The 20,182-nt window shown below is 33.8% G+C and overlaps 2 protein-coding genes across 2 annotated transcripts; both read left to right on the top strand.

Moving 5' to 3' along the window:
• The first annotated feature begins 4,195 nt into the window (after positions 1 to 4,195).
• On the top strand, positions 4,196 to 6,688 carry LOC131064263 (putative receptor protein kinase ZmPK1). The gene has a single exon (XM_057998360.2). It carries the CDS (start codon positions 4,196 to 4,198, stop codon positions 6,686 to 6,688), a length of 2,493 nt encoding a protein of 830 aa, XP_057854343.2.
• A 6,617-nt stretch (positions 6,689 to 13,305) lies between these two features.
• LOC131064264 (G-type lectin S-receptor-like serine/threonine-protein kinase At2g19130) lies at positions 13,306 to 18,275 on the top strand. The gene is made up of 4 exons (XM_059215563.1): positions 13,306 to 13,439; positions 15,150 to 15,279; positions 15,683 to 15,731; positions 15,826 to 18,275. Exons 1-4 carry the CDS (start codon positions 13,306 to 13,308, stop codon positions 18,273 to 18,275), a joined length of 2,763 nt encoding a protein of 920 aa, XP_059071546.1.
• The last annotated feature ends 1,907 nt before the right edge of the window (positions 18,276 to 20,182 follow it).

The raw sequence follows: 20,182 nt of genomic DNA, 5'->3' as shown, positions 1-20,182 counted from the left end.
ATTAATATAAAAAATAATACACCCAAAACCTTGAACATCCCTACTATTCTAAAGGGTCGATGGGGAGGAATTATAGTTCCTAGACCTTGGAAACTGTATTGATTCTAGCTTATTCTAGCAAGTTTATAAATTAATTTATTAAATAAGTGGGAGTTTAGAAAATAGAAATCTTGGGTTTCAAATTAGGATGCCCATGATTCATGTGCAACTATATCTTCATACCCACCACATTCCCCACTATTCCTAGCTAGGTAGTTGGGGGGGGCGAGGGGTAATAGTTGTTGAAGCAGGGTGGGGCCCTACTATTCTAAAAGCATGTTCAGAGGAAAATGTTATGAAAATAAAGGAATCAAGGTACATAGAAACACTTGAAACTAAACTAATCTTAAATGAAAAAATTATGTAAATTTTAGATCTTCACAACTATAGAAAGAACAAACATATAAAATAAAAAACAAAATTATGCTAGAACACAAATGTCATGAAAAGACCCGTTTTAAATAAAAATATTATAAATTTAAAATATTATCTCAATTATATTTATATCAATTTATAATTTAAATAATTGTTATGATTTATAATTATCTTGTCTTAAATATATTGAACTTAAAAATATACTAATATTTTAATTATTTTAATTAGAACTTGTTTGATTTTTTCAAATTAATAAAATGTCTATTTAACAATTCATTCATTGAGTTTGAACTACCTTTCATAGATCTTGGAATGCAACTATGTTATACTGTGCAAAATTGTTGATGAAAAAATTTGCATTACTCAAAAAAGTTTTTTTCACATAGGAGAGAGTGACCAGTAGTCATGTAGGCTAACTTCATCAGCACGTAGCCATTACATGGAATATTTTAAGAACTCCATTTTTTTAGAAATTTAAATTTCCACTTATCTATCTCCACCTAAGGTTCAAAGGTGTGACTTGTCAAAATATCACATCTAGTGCAAAGTGTCCTAAAAATGAGTTTTTAAATGTTCAACCAAAAATTAATCTAAAAATCCATGTTAGTTGAATAAAAAATATCATTTTTTGTTAGTAGAATATCATATTTTTGTTTAAAATATAACCTATAAGAACATAAATGGACCAAATGCATATCACTAACTATATGGGGTTTCCTTTCTCATGTTTTGTTTGCCTAACTTCTTCTTTGCATGTGTTATTTCTTCTCTGTCTCTCCTTTCCTTTCTTAGTGTAGGAAGTTGCGAGTTTGTTGGAAAAACAGTTTTGGCTTTGGGGTTTGTCAAGGAAGGCAATGTTGGATTTGAGGAGTTTGTTAGTGTAAATGGGTCTGCCTAGGTTGCTAGAGAGCTTGGGTTTTTCTTTGTCTTGTTTGTTTAGGGGGTTTTGTCTCTTACCCACAATGATGTTGCTAGTTGTATTGTGTTTTTTGTGGAGGGTTGAGACCCTGGTCATGTGTTGCGGATGTGCTTCTTTGATCATTTTGTGATGCATAGGGTTTATATGTTTCTTGAACCAATGTTAGCTACTATGGCTTTGTTTTGTGCTAGATCCCCTACATTTGGTTTTGGTTGCAGCTCTCTTGGCTTATTTTTGACATCTTTGTCCTATTCTTTTCAGGTGCTATATTTTGGTGGCCTTTGTGTGTGGTGATGATTGGCTAGGGGTGAGCCTTTCTTTGGCCAGCTTAGGTGTTTCTACTTTTGGTGTCCCTTCGTTGGGTGATCCTATTAGGGTTTGGTCCCTGGCTAGTCTATCTATTCTGATTGTTCTAGGTGGTGATCTCTTTGTCAAAAAAATTTCCCAGACAAGTGTGATTTTATTCTTCCTATCTTCTAGTACCCCCTTTCTCTTTGTTTGTTGGTTTCAACTTGCATCCCTTCCCATCAGGTTGCTTGTCTTGGTGGGGTAGTTTGTGGCTGCTATTTTTCAAGAGCACTTTTTTTTTTGGTTAAGGGTTTTGTTGAGAGAGGATTTTTTTCTCCTATGATGTGGTCCTACTCTTTGGGGGCTCTTACTACCTTGACTTGATCTCAAACCTCTGTTGCTCCTATTGAGGTAGAGTAGAAGGTGATAAGTGGTTTTTTTCTCCTATTTCTACTTGTCTATCTGTTGCAGATCTTTCCTATTGAGGTGAAGGTGTCTTCTATTTAGGTGGAGACTTGGTTTGTAGGAGATGGTAGGAGATGTTGTATTGGGGTTGTGGCTGCAATTCCTTTGGATGTCATTCTTTTTATCCTGAGGCAGATATCAAGGGTGGTTTTTTGCTATCTTCTACAAATATATCCTATAGAGGTGGTGGTGTCTTCTATTGAGGTGGAGACTTGGTTTGTAGGAGATGGTAGGAGATATATTGTCTCAGCGGGGTTTCTTTGGTTCATTTGCATGTGTTCAGTTGTTTGTAGGTTGTGGGTAATCTTTGTTTTACCTGTTGTACTATTTCTTGAGGTTATGGGAGCCTTCTTAAAAACCCCTGTTGGTTGTTTTCATGTGTTAATCTTGTTGGCGGCTTTAACCTTGTTCTTTTGTTGACAAATCTTTGATATTATTATCTTCTTGGTTAGTTGTTGTTGGATTGTTATTTATCTTTGTTTATCTTTTGGTAGCGTTCTAGTTGTGGGTTCCAAATCCCTGTAAAATCTGCTTGTAAAAAGGATTTGGAGCCCCTTCAAAACCTATTTTACCTAATCAAAAACTATAAACCTTTGTTTTATATCCAACACAAATGGGTCAACTATTGAACACAAAAGCTATTTGTTGTGATCAAAATAACAAATTGTTATTTAATATAAAACTTATATCCTACACAAATGGACCAATAGTTGAACAATAAGCCTTTTTTATAATCCTTCACATTTTGTGGAAAAATACAAGGTATTTATTGTGCTCACCTTTTATATTTGTGATAGGAAAAAATACTAATATGAAATACTCCAATGCATATGCATTGCTACACCAATAGTTGTACACATAAGAATAATATATTATCACTATCACAACAATATTTAGTTAAATGAGCATCTTATTTTATAAATGACACACTTATAATGGATAGTTATGATATTTTATTTGAAACAAAAAATGATTTATTTCACTTGTTAATGAATGTATATATGCTTTTTCTATATAACATTCATAAGTTCTGATGTGTTCAAATATGGATGTATATTTACCGATATTTGGTTATTTTTTTATTTACATGTGGGTTATTTATTTACAATATATAGTATAAAAATGTGGCAGGATTGAATGTAAGCGTAAATGCTATAACAACAATTGAACCTTGTACAACTATTGACTCCTCTCTCCTAATAGAATTGTTAGGAGTAGATAGAAGTTGATGGCATGGAATAACGTGAATGTAAACTTGAATCTCCAATTAGAAAAGTATAGCTAATTTGTGAAACAAAGTTAACCCACACAAGTACTCATCCCGCTCCCCTATGTTGAATAGGTTAAAAAATGTTTTGCGTTGTATTTTTTATGAGATTGTTCACTTGGTGGTCAACACCTTTTTAGGGGTTCGCGACATGGCTTAACCGCCTCCTGTGGATCTAGGTAAGTCTAGTGTTTGTGACGTTCGTTGACAGCTCTAGCTTTTGGTGCAACAACAAACATACCAACAATTGGTATCAAAGCGTTGGGTCAAGGGTTCAAATCGCCGGAGGTCTCCTTCATTTTGTCGGTGCAGAACCCTCAGTCGGTGTTGAGGGGGAGATTGTTGACTTGGTGGTCAGCACCTTCTTTGGGGTTCATGACATGACTTAACCACCTCCCGTGGATCTGGGTAAGTCTGGTATTTGTGACGTCCGTTGACAGCTCTAGCTTTTGACGCAACGACAAACATACCAACAATGTACACTAAAGCCAGATCAAATACTTCAAATTGAACGTGTCTTGACTTACTTGGGCTTTAGACTTTCTATATATTTAAATATGCATGCGCATTCTCTCTACCTCAGTCCTACCAGTGACTCTGAGAAACGCTTCTACAATAACTATGTAAATGCTTTTTCTATATGGTCTCTGTCATAATTTCTATTATATATGGCAGGCAGTATTGGAGGGCCGGGGCCTTTGCCGGGGGAATTGCCCATTGACTCGTGTATGAGATAAAGCATAATCTTATTTTATGATTCTCCTTAGGTGTGCTCTCGATGAGAATGTCGAATACTATCTATTTAAGAAAAAGTATGATCCCTTGTTGTAAATCCCAAAGTCATGGCCGCTCCGTGGGTGCTACTGGTTATTTTCATGGCGATGATTTGTGTAGGTGAGAGCGAGGGAGAAGGACCCAAGACAGTGTCTCGTCTCTCTTCTGCTCTTCTGAACTCATCTGGTTGGAAACCCAACGACAACACGTACTTGGTTTCTTCAGATGGTACGTTTTGTGCTGGGTTTTATAACGTGACACCAAATCGTTATGCCTTTGCTGTCTGGTATGCCAACGATTCTGATCGAACTCTAGCGTGGATGGCGAACTTAACTTCTCTTGTGGGCGCCAACTCTTCTTTGACCTTACAAAAAGGGGCTCTCTCCATTTCAGACGAGCATGGTGCAATTGTGTGGAGGAGTAAGGTCACGCCTAATTCTAAATATGCCATGGATCTTATTTTGCAGGACGTGGGCAATATGGTGTTCAATCAGTGGGAAAGCTTCAAGGACTTCCCCACATTTAATCTTCTTCCCACTCAAGATTTCACCGCAGGAGACGTTTTGCAGTCGAGATTGGCAAACGGGATTTATGGTAGAGACGGCAACTACTATTCTCTTTCTTTAGAGAAAGAGACCAACAAACTTTCCTTGTTTTATTACAGGAGCAAAGAGGAAGGGCGAGAACCCAAATGGTATTGGCAGTCAGAAGATAGCTTTCCGATCGCCACCATGACCGATTCTGGATACCTGAATACCAGCATCATCAGTACTGGTACTCCGATCATGGCGTCCGACCGGGGTAAAATGGGCATCTTGAGAAGATTGACTTTAGATAGAGACGGAAACCTCAGAATGTATAGTCGGAAAAGAAATCCTCCTTCTTCTTCATGGGTTGTAGTTTGGGAAGCCATCTTAGCACACTGCAAAATCCACGGGGCCTGTGGAGAGAACGCTGTGTGTAAAGTAAACTCGGCCTGGAAACCAATTTGCCAATGCCCACCTGGTTTCGACCCGAGCCCAGTTGATAATCGAAGCTGCAAGCCGCACAATGATATCAAGGAGCTCACCAATGTAACATTTGTTACCTTGGACTACGTTAATTTCGAGGGATTGAATTCAACACAAGTGCAGCCCACAATATTACAAGACTGCATAGACTTTTGTAGGACCAACACCAGCTGTGTGGGTTTCGCGTACAACCTGGACAATGGAAACTGTGTCTATCAATTCGGCAAATTGATCAATGGATATTGGTCTCCAGAAGCGCATACACGCATGTATTTGAAGATCTCTGCAAGCAGTGAAGAAGCTCCGAATCTCTTTCAGGGTATGCTTTCTGTACTCGAAAATGTTTGTCCGATGCTTGTAAAAATTTCATCCCCGAATGATTCCGACCACACGACGGAATACATCATCATAATTTGGTCCTTTGTGGGTGCCGAGCTGCTCTGCGGGGTTTACTTCTTCTACGCTTTTCTGACGAAGTACTCGAAATTCAGAGACATGGATCGACTTTTGATGTCGGGTATTCTTCCTTCTGGTGGGCCGAAGAAATTCTCGTACGCAGAATTGAAAGCAGCCACCAATAATTTCAGCAACAAACTGGGCGAAGGAGGATTCGGGCCCGTCTACAGGGGCGTTCTGGGAGATCAGAGGCAGATTGCAGTGAAGAAACTGGAAGGTCTTCATCATGGAGAGAAACAATTTTGGGCAGAGGTGAGCATCATAGGGCGAATCCATCATCTCAATCTTGTTCGTATGTGGGGATTCTGTGCAGAAGGTGAGCATAGACTTCTGGTATACGAGTACATACCCAATGGGTCTCTAGAGAAGCATTTGTTCAAGACGGAGGGAGCGACTGTAATGGAGTGGGGCGTCAGATACCGCATAGCTTTGGGAGTAGCGAGAGCCATCGCTTACCTGCACGAGGAGTGCCTGGAATGGGTTCTTCATTGTGACATCAAACCAGAGAATATTTTGGTCGATGCGAATTTTTGCCCTAAGGTTTCTGATTTTGGTCTAGCTAAATTGGTTGAAAAAGATTGCAGCTTGAACGTATCTAAGATCAGAGGGACACGGGGATATTTAGCACCAGAGTGGTTTCAAAGCAATCTTATTACGGCAAAAGTGGATGTTTATAGCTTTGGAATGGTGCTTTTTGAAATGGTTAGTGGGAAAAGAAATTTGACTGACAATGAGTTCTATTTTCCTGAATGGGCGTTCCAGATGGTGGTAGTAGAGGGAAAGCCAGAAGAGGTGGTGGATAAAAGATTGAACGGAATAAGAGAGAACCGAAGTGAAATGGAAGCAGTGCGGAGAGTGGTGAAGACAGCATTGTGGTGCAGTCAGAGTCGGGCAGAGGAGAGGCCTTCGATGGGCAAGGTGGCGAAGATGTTGGATGGCAGCATAGAAATTGAGGATCCTCCTAAGCCCTCACTATTCGAGGACGCTGGTAGTAGTCTACAATCACTATTCCAGGATACTGGTGGAGGCTCGCAATTGCCTTCTTATAGCGGCATGAACACATCCATCACAAGGTCTGGACTTAGCCGCTTCTAATTGCTGCCTAGGAGGCATTCTGTTTTCCACATTTTTGGCTATGTTTACCACTTTTGGCGCTGGATGATGTAGTAGTAGGGTTAAACAATGGTTAGCTTTTATATAATATAGTATCTGATCAAAAATACAAATTTGCATAATATAATTGTTTTTTAATGGATTTTTCGTACTTTTATAGCATTGAGAAGTCAGATTAAAAGAATCAAACCAGTAGAAATCGCATAAAAATCCGTTGTAATTTGTAGATTTTGTTTGTTTTCTACAGAGAATAGACAGCTCTTTAAATATCTCACTTTTTAGATTGTATTGTAATTTGTATGCTTAGTGTCGTAGGAGATTTATGAATCCACACTTGTGCTTATGTGTTGGTCTCGACCTTTGCTTTTGAAAACAAGAAGTAAAATGTTTTGTACCATAGTGAAAGTATTTATCTTTTTAATATTAAAATATTAAGCCATGCGATATTTAATTTGTTTGTCATATCTAATTTGTATTGGAGATTTTTACATGATAATTATAAAAATAGTAGAATAAGAAATATTGTTAATTGATATTAAATATTTCAAATTTATATTTATAAAATTTTATATAAAATTATATTTCGTTTTAAATAAATAAATTAAATTAATATAAAAAATTTAATTATTATTTTGTTTTAACTATTATTGTGTTTTAATATCAATAGTTCTTTTAATAATCTATTAAATTAGTTTATATATATGTATATGTATATACATACATATGTATTCATGTTTGTATATAAGCATAAGTCTATGTGTGCATATATATTTATGTGTGTGTGTGTGCGTGCAAATATTGACTAGCATACTTGAAATTTAGTTTGTTTCTTTCATTTATTATTGAACTTGTCTATCTAGCTAGAAGATAAATATTAGAATTAATATCATGTCTATGTTACTATTTGTGCCTTTAAAGTATTGCTATCTCATAATTCAAAAAAATAATGGAAATGTGATTTTTATCTTACTTTGGTAAGATTTAGCACATATAATATGCATCATAAACTACCAATTCACGTATATAATTTAACTTGATAATGTATGGTTCTATTTTAAAGAGAAATTTGAATTGAGATATTAGTTTAGAATTTAACATTTTGATCACTTCAAAAAAGAGAAAAAAATTAAATAAAAAAATATGATGATGCACAAATATTATTCTGCATAGATTATTATTATTATATTTGAATGGTTTTGTTATTATTAGAAACTATGAAAGATCAAATCTTAATCACCTAGAATGTATTAAATCCTAATGTGAGAATTCCATGGTTCATGAAAAATCTACCTATCCTAGAGATAATCCATGTTGAAACTCATCATGGTTGTATGTAATATGAGATTTGATATAACTTGTTATATAAGAATTGTAAAGTTCAATTTCACCCCCATGCATATAAATTTAAAATCATGGAAATGAATTAGAGTGGTAAAAAGTAATATTGTAGTCATAAATAAAGCATGCACCCTTTACAAGAACCTACAACTAGAAAAAACAATAAACAATAATGTGGAACATAAGTTCACATCATAAAAATACCATAGCATCATAAATTATATTCACATACAATTTCATCCTCACCTTGGCATTCTGTCTTTTAGTTCTTGATGTCTACTTTGATTTTGCTCACACCTTCCACAAATCTACATTATCAACTCCCCTTTTCTCTCCTATCCAAATTTGAGTCCTGATTTCCAAGATTAAGGCTCTAGGGTGTCATGGTCCTAGTTGAGGACTAGGGCACCAAATTGCCTAGATCTTCTTAATCAAGACCCAAATTTGGTCCTAACAATTATTGCATCAAGTGGGCATGAATTCCCGAGTCAGTTTGCTCCAGAAATTCAAATAATTTTTAGACAATTAAGTATAAAAGGAGGCCTACCCCTATCATTTGAATTCTATGAAACCTAAGTTGGTCTAATTCAAATTTGGATCTCTCACTCTTAATTACACTCTAGCAAATTCAAGTGAGCAATAAATCAAGCATTCATCAAACATTGAAGGAGAGGTTTAGTCAAGTTCAAGCATTCAATATGGAATCCATGATCAAACTTCCATGAAGACGTTCTACATGACATCCTAAACCCTTGTGTGAGGATTCAAGCAAGCTTCATCAAGGTATCAACTTCAATTACAAACATTCAATTTCGGATCTCATCTTTCCCTCAAAAAGAAAGCATCTTGTTGCAATTAAATTCTATTTCCATTTGAACTTCAAGGTTAATTCCTAAACTGTGGTTTGACCCAAGGCAAACCCCATATCCACAAACCTCTCTCTCTCTCTCTCTCTCTCTCTCTCTCTCTGAAGGAAATTGATTTAGGATTTGTGATCAAATATTTCAATAGAACAGACGATGATAAATAGGTTCAACTTTTATAAAAGCAAAAAGTAGAGGACTAGCGCAACCTACCACCTTGGTCCGATAATTTTGCCCAATTTTCCAATAGCGGATCCTATGCATCTTCCTGGTCTGAAAAAAATCCCACTTGCCATTCCAAAAGCTATAGGACCAAGGCGACCTACCACCTTGGTCCTGACAATTTAGCCCAAATTTTCAGCTACAAGTTCTAATTCATTTTCCCTACTTAGATTTCTATTTGTGGCTTTGTCTAACATCTAGAACATTCTATTATTTATATTTTACTCCAATTATCCATTGATTTACCCTAAAATTTACAATTCAAATCAAATTTCAACTCCAAAAGGGGGAGACAACCTACAAGTAAATTTAATTGGTATTTCAACCCTTTTATTTAATTGAATTGTGGCTAGATCTATTGAATTTACCCCCATTTTAATGTATTGGTCAATTGGATGAGATTAGCGGTTTTAGCTTCTACCGCTAACGCAGAACCTAGCAACGAAGTATCATCAACAACTTGTTTATGCAAAGTGATCAGGGGGGCAGAAGAAAGTTAAATCCTCTTCAAGGAGTCCTAGAGTATATTTGCCTCAATATTCATGCCTAGAACATTAGCCATAAGGATGAAAAGATAAGGAGATAAGAGTTCCCCCTATCTAAGGCCTCTAGAAGATAAAAAATAAACCTAAGGGAAGTCATTAACTAAGATAGAGAACATGGGTAAGTAGAATCACACCTCCACGATCTTAAGAAATTTATCTCCAAAACTGAATCTATTAAGGACCTTAGAAAGGAAAGGCCTAGAAACCTTGTTATATAGTTTTGATATGTCTAGCTTCAAGAGAATGCTTTCTTTTTTACTCTTTTCCATAGAGTGGGGGGATTCATGAACCACAAGAACAACATCAAAATTTGTTCACTAGGAACAAACCCTTTTTTATATTCATGAATTAACTTACTAAGAAGGGGCTTGATTCTATTAGCCAAAAGTTTAGAGAAAATATTTTAAAGAGTATAACAAAGACTTATTGGTCTGAGATATATTATTTTATTTGCCCCATCCCTCTTTGGGATAAACACAATATAAGTGTTATTAATATCTCTTAGAAGACTCGTTGAGGATAAGAACTCTCGAGTAGCCAAAATGAACTCCCAACCCACAATGTCCCAATATTCCTGAAAAAATTAGGGTAGAAAACCATCCAGCCCTAGGGATTTAAACAAACCCATGGAAAACACCACCTCCTTAACTTCCTAAGAAAAATTATGAATCATATTCATATTATTTTTTGGGCTAACAAGGTTAGGGGTAATCCTAAGGAGCTTGTAAGAGATATCATTAACCATTAGATCTAAAGAGAGCAGCGGGTTGAGAATGGTATTGAAGTAATTAACTACTTCACTTTGAATGTCTTCCTCTTTTGTGAGTAGAGAGCCATTTGAACCAATCAACTCCTTCGTCATGTTTTTATTCTTCTGACAAATAGAAGACTAGTGGAAGAACTTGGTATTCCTATTGCCTTATTTCACCCATTGGATACGGGGTCTTTGTTTCCAAATAGCTCTTCCTTCAAAACAATATTGTGAAGATCAACCTGAAGACATTTTCCCTTCTTAACCCTATCAAGAGTTGCACCAAAGCATGTTCCATATCCAGTTGCAGATCTTTAAGTTGGGACTTCACATCTTTCTTCTCGGCAAAGATATTAAAAAAAGAGGATTTACTCTCACTCCTTAGATTCTTCTTCAAAAGTTTTAGTTTACATGTAATCCTGAACATATATGTGCCCTTAACATAGCTATTCCAACACTGAGCATCATATCTTTAAAGTTGGGGTGGTGAGACCACAAAAGTTCAAAATGAAAAGGGAAGAGCAGAGTAGGTCTAGCGCATCCCATTAGAAGAGGATAGGGAAATGGTCTGAACCAAAATGGTTTTTAGAAGAGAGATGACACAAATTGAAAATGTTCCAAGAGCTTGAAAACATGCATCGATTAAGCTTGACTTGAATGAGACTGTTACCTATACAAAGGTTGGACCAAGTGAAGTTCCTGCCCTCCAAACCCAAATCAATCAATTTACTCTTAGATATGAAATCATGGAGATCCAACATACTGATAGAGAAGTCAGATGACCCTCCTAGTTTTTCAGAGGGATAAAGGGGGTATTTAAATCTCTCATGAGCAACCGGTTAGAGTTTAAAAAATTCCCCCACAAATAAAGAAGAAGATCCAAAAACATCCTTCTCAAGACTAGATTATTAGGTGCATAGAAATTAGTGGGGGTCCACTTCAAACTAGATATACCATCCACAAAAGAGATACTTTGATAATTTTTGTCTTGGCATCTAAGGGTCCTATTGAGATTGTTGGGTTTTCACATTGTTGTCAAACCTCTATAGGCGCCATCAGCACTCATTGCTATGGAATCAGAGAAGGGCCAAATGAAGTTGCACACCTTATAGAAGGCATCAGAACTCATTTTAGTTTCCTGAAGAAGCAAAATGTCTAGTTTAAACTCTTTCACCATATTTTTTACCAAAAATCTGCTTGTGGGAACCACTCAGACCCTGATGATGAGATCAAGTCAATAATACGATAGGAACTACTATGAACCAAGTTTAGTTATACTAATAATAACTTTTTGACTTGGTGAAGAATGTAAATTGGTGTAGTAATTGGTAGTTAAATTACACATCATAATATTTCATGCCTTTTGATGATTAAATTTCTTCCATAAAAAGGCATGTTTGTCTTAGATGCAACCTATTTATTGTAAGTTAATTAATCATGGACCCTTGGCACAGGGAATACTATGGGTCTCTTTATGCATCTTGACCAAATTATTATTATTATTATTATGAATGTGAAAATAAAAGTTGTTATACTAAAGCTTCTTCTTGTTGTCCAAGTAAATATGCATCTTCCTTGCATCCATACAAAGGATTAGATTCATTTGAAGTGTTGCATATCCTCAATCTCGCCTTATAACTACGAAGGAATAAAAGTTTAGGCCTCCTAAACCTCTCCTTGTTTTTGGTGACTACAATTAGTTGGACTTATCTAAAGGTGACTATGGATGTTACTTTTCTCAATGTGAGACACATGGCAAGAAGTTTTTTTAGATAATTGAAACATTTGAGATATAAAATGAGGACTCATGAATAATTTTTTTGTTAAGAATCTATGTGAGGATGCTGAAGAGTGGTATACCATAGTTCCTAATCATCATTTATCTTCTTAGTATACTTTTTTGTAACCTTCAATATGAGATACACATGTCAAGTTGAACCCTCACATATTTTCCAAGAACCTACAAGTATCAATAATCATTTATGGCCATTGTTAATATTTTATAATCAATATGAAGACATTTAAACATTAACAAGAACACGCAAGAAAGTTAGAAATTAAAAAAATGCCTTAATATATTTATCATCAAAGGGTGGTCGAAGATGAAAAAACTTCTTATTTTGACATGCATACAAACATGATCTATATATACAAACATTCATCCACCTCTTGTCACCTTAAAATTTATAGATGCATACCTTGTTTTTTCCCCTACAACTAGCCTACCTTGCATTATAATGGCTTCATTTAGCAAAGGAATTGTATACAAATGACATTTTTTCCACCAATCAAAACAAACTACATTAATGGACATTGTTTTTTCCCTTTCATTGTGGTGGACATTGTGCTTAGTTGAACCTATTTGAACTCATGGATAGATTTTCCATCACTACTTAAAATCTTTAACACCTTCAATGAAACAATTTTAGAAGTAATGTGTTCCACTCTCGTTAAGTATAATGTCTTGAAATCATATAAATAAATAACTATAAAATAAATACTTATCTCCAAAAAAATTAATCTGAAAAACATGATCGTTAGGATGATATGGATTCTTCATAGGTTAATATTAATATAACATATGAGACCATTTTTTTATTATGAAAAAATTGAAACTTAAATTATAAGAATATAATTTTATGAACCATGATCCAATAGTAACTAGATAATGTCAATTTAAAAGATCATTCCAGAGATATGATAAAAACAAACAAAAAAAATTGAGTTAGATATTAATAAAACAATTGATCCCTAATTCTATTTATCTATTTTCATATAAATTTCGTGAAGTTTGTAATTTTTTTCAACAATAATTTTATCATATAAATTACTAATCTCCTTTATGTGGTGGACAGACGTTGCTAACGTAGAGCAATCGGAATGGCAATGGCTACACAGGGGACAAAATGGCCCCCATGCCATGCCTTCCTTTCTGCATGCCCCCATGCCATGCCTGACGCCACGGTTCACCCTCCAATCAACCTGTCCCGTCAGAAGCTCCACCCCCAAAATTTGTACTGTCCTGCCGCCTTCATATATTTTAATATGTTTTTAATTTATTATATGTATATTTAAAAGTTACAAGTAGTAATATAATAATAAATTAATAGTTGATTATATATTTAGATTTTTTAATAATAAGTTATATGTTTTTCTTTTTTAATTTCTATTTATTTTAATAAAAATCATATTATAATATATATAATATTTAATTGATGATTTTAAGATATATGTATTATATAGAAATTTTAATAAAATAATTTTTAAATTTTTACATACATATAAATAGGTAAATAATAGTTTATTTTTAATTTGAGTTATATGTTTACATTTTTTAATTTTTATTATTAATCTTTAATGTTTTAATTTATATTGTTTTAAGTTTTACTCCTTTAACTTCTTTTCAAATTTTATTTTTATAGTTTATGTTTTTATGTTTTATTTATTTTTTCTTTTTAATGTTTTATTTTAATAATAAGTTATATATTTAATTTTTTATTTTTATTTATTTTAATATAATTGTATTATAATATATAATTATGTGATGCTAACATATATGTAAATTTTAATAATATTATTTTTTAACTTTTTAAAATACATTAGGTAAATAACAGTTTAATTTTTTAATTATATATTTCTTTTTTTAATAATAAATTTAATTTAAAAATAAAAGTAAAAAAGTTGTAATTAAGTAAAAATATGTGTAACTAATATAAAAATTTAAGACATATATTAAAAAAATTATTAATATAACTTAAAAATAAAAATATAATATAATTAAAAAGAAGCTTTAAAAAATATAAAAAATATGTGTAACTTGGTTAAATATTTTTAACTAACTTAATTACTTAATTCCTTTTATTTTTAGTTTAGTAAATTTTTGATATTTCTTAACTTAAATATGTGTAACTTAGTTACTTAAATATTTTTAACTAAGTAACTTAGTTACTTTTAGTTTATTTTTTAATTTTTTTAAAACTTAAATATGTGTAACTAATCATTAATTTTAACTTACATATGTTAAAATCGTTTAATTAGTTATATATTATGGATGTTAAAATTTTACATTACTTACACATATTTTAATTTTATTTTTAAGTTATATTAATATTTTTTTAATATATATGTTAAATTTGTATATTTTGTATATTAGTTACATAGACTTAATTACACATATTTTTACTTTTATTTTTAAATGAAAAAATATCAAAAATATGTGTAAGTTAATATTTTTATCTTAAATATTTTTAACTTAGTTACTTTTATTTTTACTTTTAGTAAATGTTTTTGATATTTTTTAACTTAAATATGTGTAACTTAATTACTTTACTATAATATTTTTAACTAAGAAAATTAGTTAATTACTTTTATTTTTAGTTTTAGTAAATTTGATAATGTTTTTTAACTTAAATATGTATAAATCAATTAAAAATAAACTATTATTTACCTATTTATATTTATGTAAAAAATTAAAATATAATATTATTAAAATTTTTAAAATTAATATTATTAAAATTTCTATATAATACATATATCTTAAAATCATCAATTACGTATTATATATATTATAATATGATTTTTATTAAAATAAATAGAAATTAAAAAAGAAAAACATATAACTTATTATTAAAAAATCTAAATATATAATCAACTATTAATTTATTATTATATTACTACTTGTAACTTTTAAACGAATTTTGGGGGTGGAGCTTCTGACGGGACAGGTTGATTGGAGGGTGGACCGTGGCGTCAGGCATGGCATGGGGGCATGGAGAAAGGTTTGCATGGCATGGGGGCCATTTTGTCCCCTGCGTAGCCATTGCCAATGGGAATGTGATTCCCCCAGCCAGAAAAGTATAGTTAATTTGACAAACTCTATATGCTTCAACCGTAAGAGATCATCACAGAAGCAGAAGCATTAATTTCAAGTCCACCCATTATGCTGGATAACCTACCTCTGTGATTTATGTTAAAAATGTGTGCATTGTATTCTTTATGAGACTTAGACTAAAACCAGATCAAATACTTCAAACTGAACGTGTCTTGACTTAATTTCGGCTTTAGATAGACTAAAACCAGATCAAATACTTCAAACTGAACGTGTCTTGACTTAATTTCGGCTTTAGACTTTCTGTAAATTCAACGAAACGTATTCTCTCTACCCCAGCCCTACCAGTGATTGAGAAATGCTTCTATAATAACTATGTCAACGCTTTTTATATATGGTCTGTGTCATAATTTTTTTTATAAATGGCAGACAGTATTGGAGGCCCGGGACCTTTGCCGGGGGAATTGCCAGTTGACTCGTATATAAGACAAACCGAATCTTATTTTATGATTAGTAATTCTCCTTAGATGTGTTCTGACTCTCAATGAGAATGTCGAATACTTCTATTTAAGGTAATGCTTGCCCTGTTGTAAATCCCAAAGTCATGGACGCTCCCTGGGTTTTACTGGTTAATTTCATGGCTTTGATTTGTGTGAGTGAGAGCGAGGGAGCAGGGGTTAAAACAGTAGCTCATCTCTCTTCTGCTCTTCTGAATTCTCCTGGTTGGAATTCCAATGACAACATGTACTTGGTTTCTTCAGATGGTACGTTTTGTGCTGGGTTCTATAACGTGACACCAAATCGTTATGCCTTTGCTGTCTGGTATGCCAACGATTCTGATCGAACTCTAGCGTGGATGGCGAACTCAACTTCTCTTGTGGGTGGCAACTCTTCTTTGACCTTACAAAACGGGGCTCTCTCCATTTTGGACGAGAATGGTGTAATTGCATGGACGAGTAAGGTCACGCCTAATTCAAAATATGCCCTGGATCTTATTGTGCAGGATTCGGGCAATCTGGTGTTCAATCAATGGGAAAGCTTTAAGGACTTCCCCACATTTAATCTTCTTCCCACACAAGACTTCAGCCCAGGAGACGTTTTGCAGTCGAGGTTAGCAAACGGCACTTATGGTAGAGATGGGAACTACTATTCTCTTTCTTTAGAGGAACATTCCAACAAACTTTCCTTGTACTATCACAGGAAGGAACAGGAAGAGCAGGCACCCAAATGGTACTGGCAATCGGGTAGCTTTCCAGCAGTTGCTCTGGACAAGTCTGGGTATCTGAATTCAAGCAACATCATTCAAAATTCCTTGATCATGGCGTCCGACAGGGGCAAGAAGGACCAGTTGAGAAGATTGACATTAGATAGAGACGGAAACCTCCGTATATATAGTCGGAAAAGATATCCTCCTTCTTCTTCATGGGAAATAGTCTGGGAAGCCGTCTCGCAGCACTGCAGAATCCATGGGGTCTGTGGAGAGAACGCTGTGTGTAAGGTAAACTCGGGGTGGAAACCAATGTGTGAATGTCCGCCTGGTTTCGACCCGAGCCCAGTCGATAATCGAAGCTGCAAACCGCACAGTGATATCAAGAATCTCACCAATGTAAGATTTGTAGCGCTTGACTTCGTCAATTTTGATGGACCTAATTCTGTACCAGGGCCTGCAAAAAGATTACAAGTCTGCATAGAGTTTTGCAGGAACAATAGCACGTGTCTGGGTTTCGTGCACCAACTCGACAAAGGAAACTGTGTCTACCAATTCGGCAAATTGGTGAACGGATATTGGTCTCCAGATGGGCAAACGCGCATGTATTTGAAGAGCTCTGCAAGCGGGGAAGAAGCTGCTCCGAATCTCTTTCATGGTTTGCTCTCTGTAGTTCAAAATGTTTGTCCGATCCGTCTAGAAATACCTTTCCCCAGGACTCAATCGGACTACACGACACGAAATCTCATCATAATCTGCTGCGTTTTCGGGTTAGAGCTCTTGTGCGGGGCTTATGCCTTCGGTGCTTTTCTGAGGAGGTACACGGAATTAAGAGACATAGCCCGAATATTCGCAATGGATCTTCTTCCTTCTGGTGGGCCTAAGAAATTCTCATACGCAGAGCTCAAATCAGCCACCAATGATTTCAGCAATATAGTGGGGAAGGGAGGATTCGGGAGAGTGTACAAGGGTCTTCTGCCGGATCAGAGGCAGATTGCAGTGAAGAAACTGGAAGGACTTCATCATGGGGAACAACAATTCTGGGCAGAGGTGACAATCATAGGGCGAATCCATCACCTCAACCTTGTTCGCATGTGGGGATTTTGCGCAGAAGGTGAGCACAGACTTCTGGTTTACGATTACATACCCAATGGGTCTTTAGAGAAGCATTTGTTCGACACGGATGGAGCGACTGCAATGGAGTGGGGCGTCCGATACCGCATAGCTTTGGGGGTCGCAAGAGCCATTGCTTACCTTCATGAGGAGTGCCTAGAATGGGTTCTTCATTGTGATATCAAACCAGAGAATATTTTGGTCGATGAGAACTTTTGTCCCAAGGTTTCTGATTTTGGACTAGCTAAATTGGTTGAGAAAGAACGCACCCTGAAAGTGTCTACGATCAGAGGGACACGGGGATATTTAGCACCAGAGTGGTTTCAAAACTATCCTATCACGGCAAAGGTGGATGTGTTCAGCTTTGGAATGGTGCTTTTTGAAATAGTTAGCGGAGAAAGGAATATAAATGGCTCACCTGAACAAGATAGTGAGTTCTATTTTCCTGAATGGGCATTCCAGATGGTGATGGTGGACAGTAAGGCAGAAGAGGTTGTGGATAAAAGATTAGAGGGGATAAGAGAATGCCAAAGTGCAATGGAAGAGGTGAGGAGAGTGGTGAAGACAGCGTTGTGGTGTATTCAGAGTCGGGCGGAGGAGAGGCCTTCGATGGGCAAAGTGGCGAAGATGTTGGAAGGCAGCATAGAAATTGAGGATCCTCCTAGGCCCTCACTATTCCTAGACAGTAATGAAGGTCTATAACCAGTTTTGGTTTTGGATCAGATGTATAGTGTCGTCGGTATGTTTAGCATCGTGGAATAGTTTAAATCACACACATTAAGTTTATATTTATAGATTTAAAAGTGTTAAACATCCAAAGTTGATTGACATTTTTTAGGCTTAATATGTTGTTTAAGGTGTGTGATCACACTAAGAATACACTTCTAAACTTAAAAGTGTTAGCCCCTCATAATTGACTAACATTTTAAAGCTGGTCATAAATAAAGGATCAAAAAAAAATTTAAAAAAAATTGTAAGGTTTTTATTGTTTAGTTTATTTTATTGTTTTGCTCTAAGTTTTGCTTTGTTCGGATTTTGCAGGGATTATATGTTTACTTCACTTATTTTTAATATTTTTTTTATTAATAATATAAATAGTATTTAATTTAATTTGTGTGGTATATAAATGGAGTTTAACTGTAAATTATTTATATAATTGATCTTATATCTAGTCTATCATATTCAATCTTTAAAAAACTCTTATTTACAAGGTCATTTTTAAAAAAATTATATTTAATCTATTAAATTTTCTACTAAATATTTCAAGTTGCGTTATTAGGATCTTGTAATTATAGACAATTCTAGATCATCAAACATAATCATTGTATAAAAAACTCTTATTAAAAAACATCTATGTTAAAGAATTACTTTAATATTACATCAACAATAACATCCTACACATTGTATTGTAATATATTGTATTGTGTGTTTCTCAATTATATCAATTATATATATTAGTAAAGGGGTTTGATTGCCATCAATGAAGTTACCAATATTCTCTTTTCTTTACACTAGACCTCATTATTATTTTTAGCACAATCCTTTATTTTAAAACAATCTTGCATCATTAAAGAAAAAATTTGTGAATATGCAAACTAGATCCTATCAAAGAAAAGTGTCCCAAAATAGAATATAGGATTAACTTGGTCCTATATAATCTAGATCTCATTCAAGGATTCTTCACAATTCATATAGTGCATATATCCAATTTCATATTCTTAAATTTAATTGTTCATTGAACAGTGAATTAACAAAATGATCACTTATAAAAAGAATAAATATTGTTAAAAGAGCTAGACTTTTTTTTCTTTAATTTCATTTTATTATTATTTTTATTAATTTTAATAGTTTAAATTTGATTTTGTAAATTGGCTAATAATTTAATATAACTCTAAATTAATTATAAAATAAATTGTTTCTTTACATTATGGTGAATTTATGGATTTATATCCAACCTAGTGTGCTTTACTAGGATTTTGAGCAAGGGAGAGATCATCATGGTCAAACAACACTTGTAACTAGTAATGAAAATGTTAAAAATTAGACTTGTGTAATTTTAGCTAATAAATCAAAAGAATTATCTATAAAATAATTCAAAGAAAGTAATAAAAGATGTAGAAAATTGAATCTATTTTATGGAGTAAATCCAAATTAATATGACATGAAACTAGATATTTTAAAGAGGGATTATAAAATTTCTTAAAAAAGGAGTTGACTTTCCAACCAATCTGATTTGGAGAAAAAAAATATGTTTCATCAAAACTTGTATACAAGTTAGAAAATATGTGAAAATGGAACATATTTTTATGAAATATTTTTGTAAATAAATAATAACTTATTATTTTTTAGTATAAATTTTAAAAAATTGAATAAATAATAATTGTTTGACTAATTTAAAATAATAAATGAAAAAAATTAGAAACCCCTTCAAAAAGTATGGCCAAACAAATCTTGTATATTGAAACAACTTTTAGATTTAAAAAATGATATGGAGTTTGAAAGCTATGAATCTTTACATACATATAAAGAAATAAGACATAATGTAGGTGCAAATAAACAATAATTAATTATTAAAGTTGTAATGAAAAATAAATTAATCTTTTAAAATA

Source organism: Cryptomeria japonica, chromosome 2, assembly GCF_030272615.1.
Source record: "Cryptomeria japonica chromosome 2, Sugi_1.0, whole genome shotgun sequence".
Taxonomy (NCBI): domain Eukaryota; kingdom Viridiplantae; phylum Streptophyta; class Pinopsida; order Cupressales; family Cupressaceae; genus Cryptomeria; species Cryptomeria japonica.
This window is presented reverse-complemented; position numbering and strand designations above follow the sequence as displayed.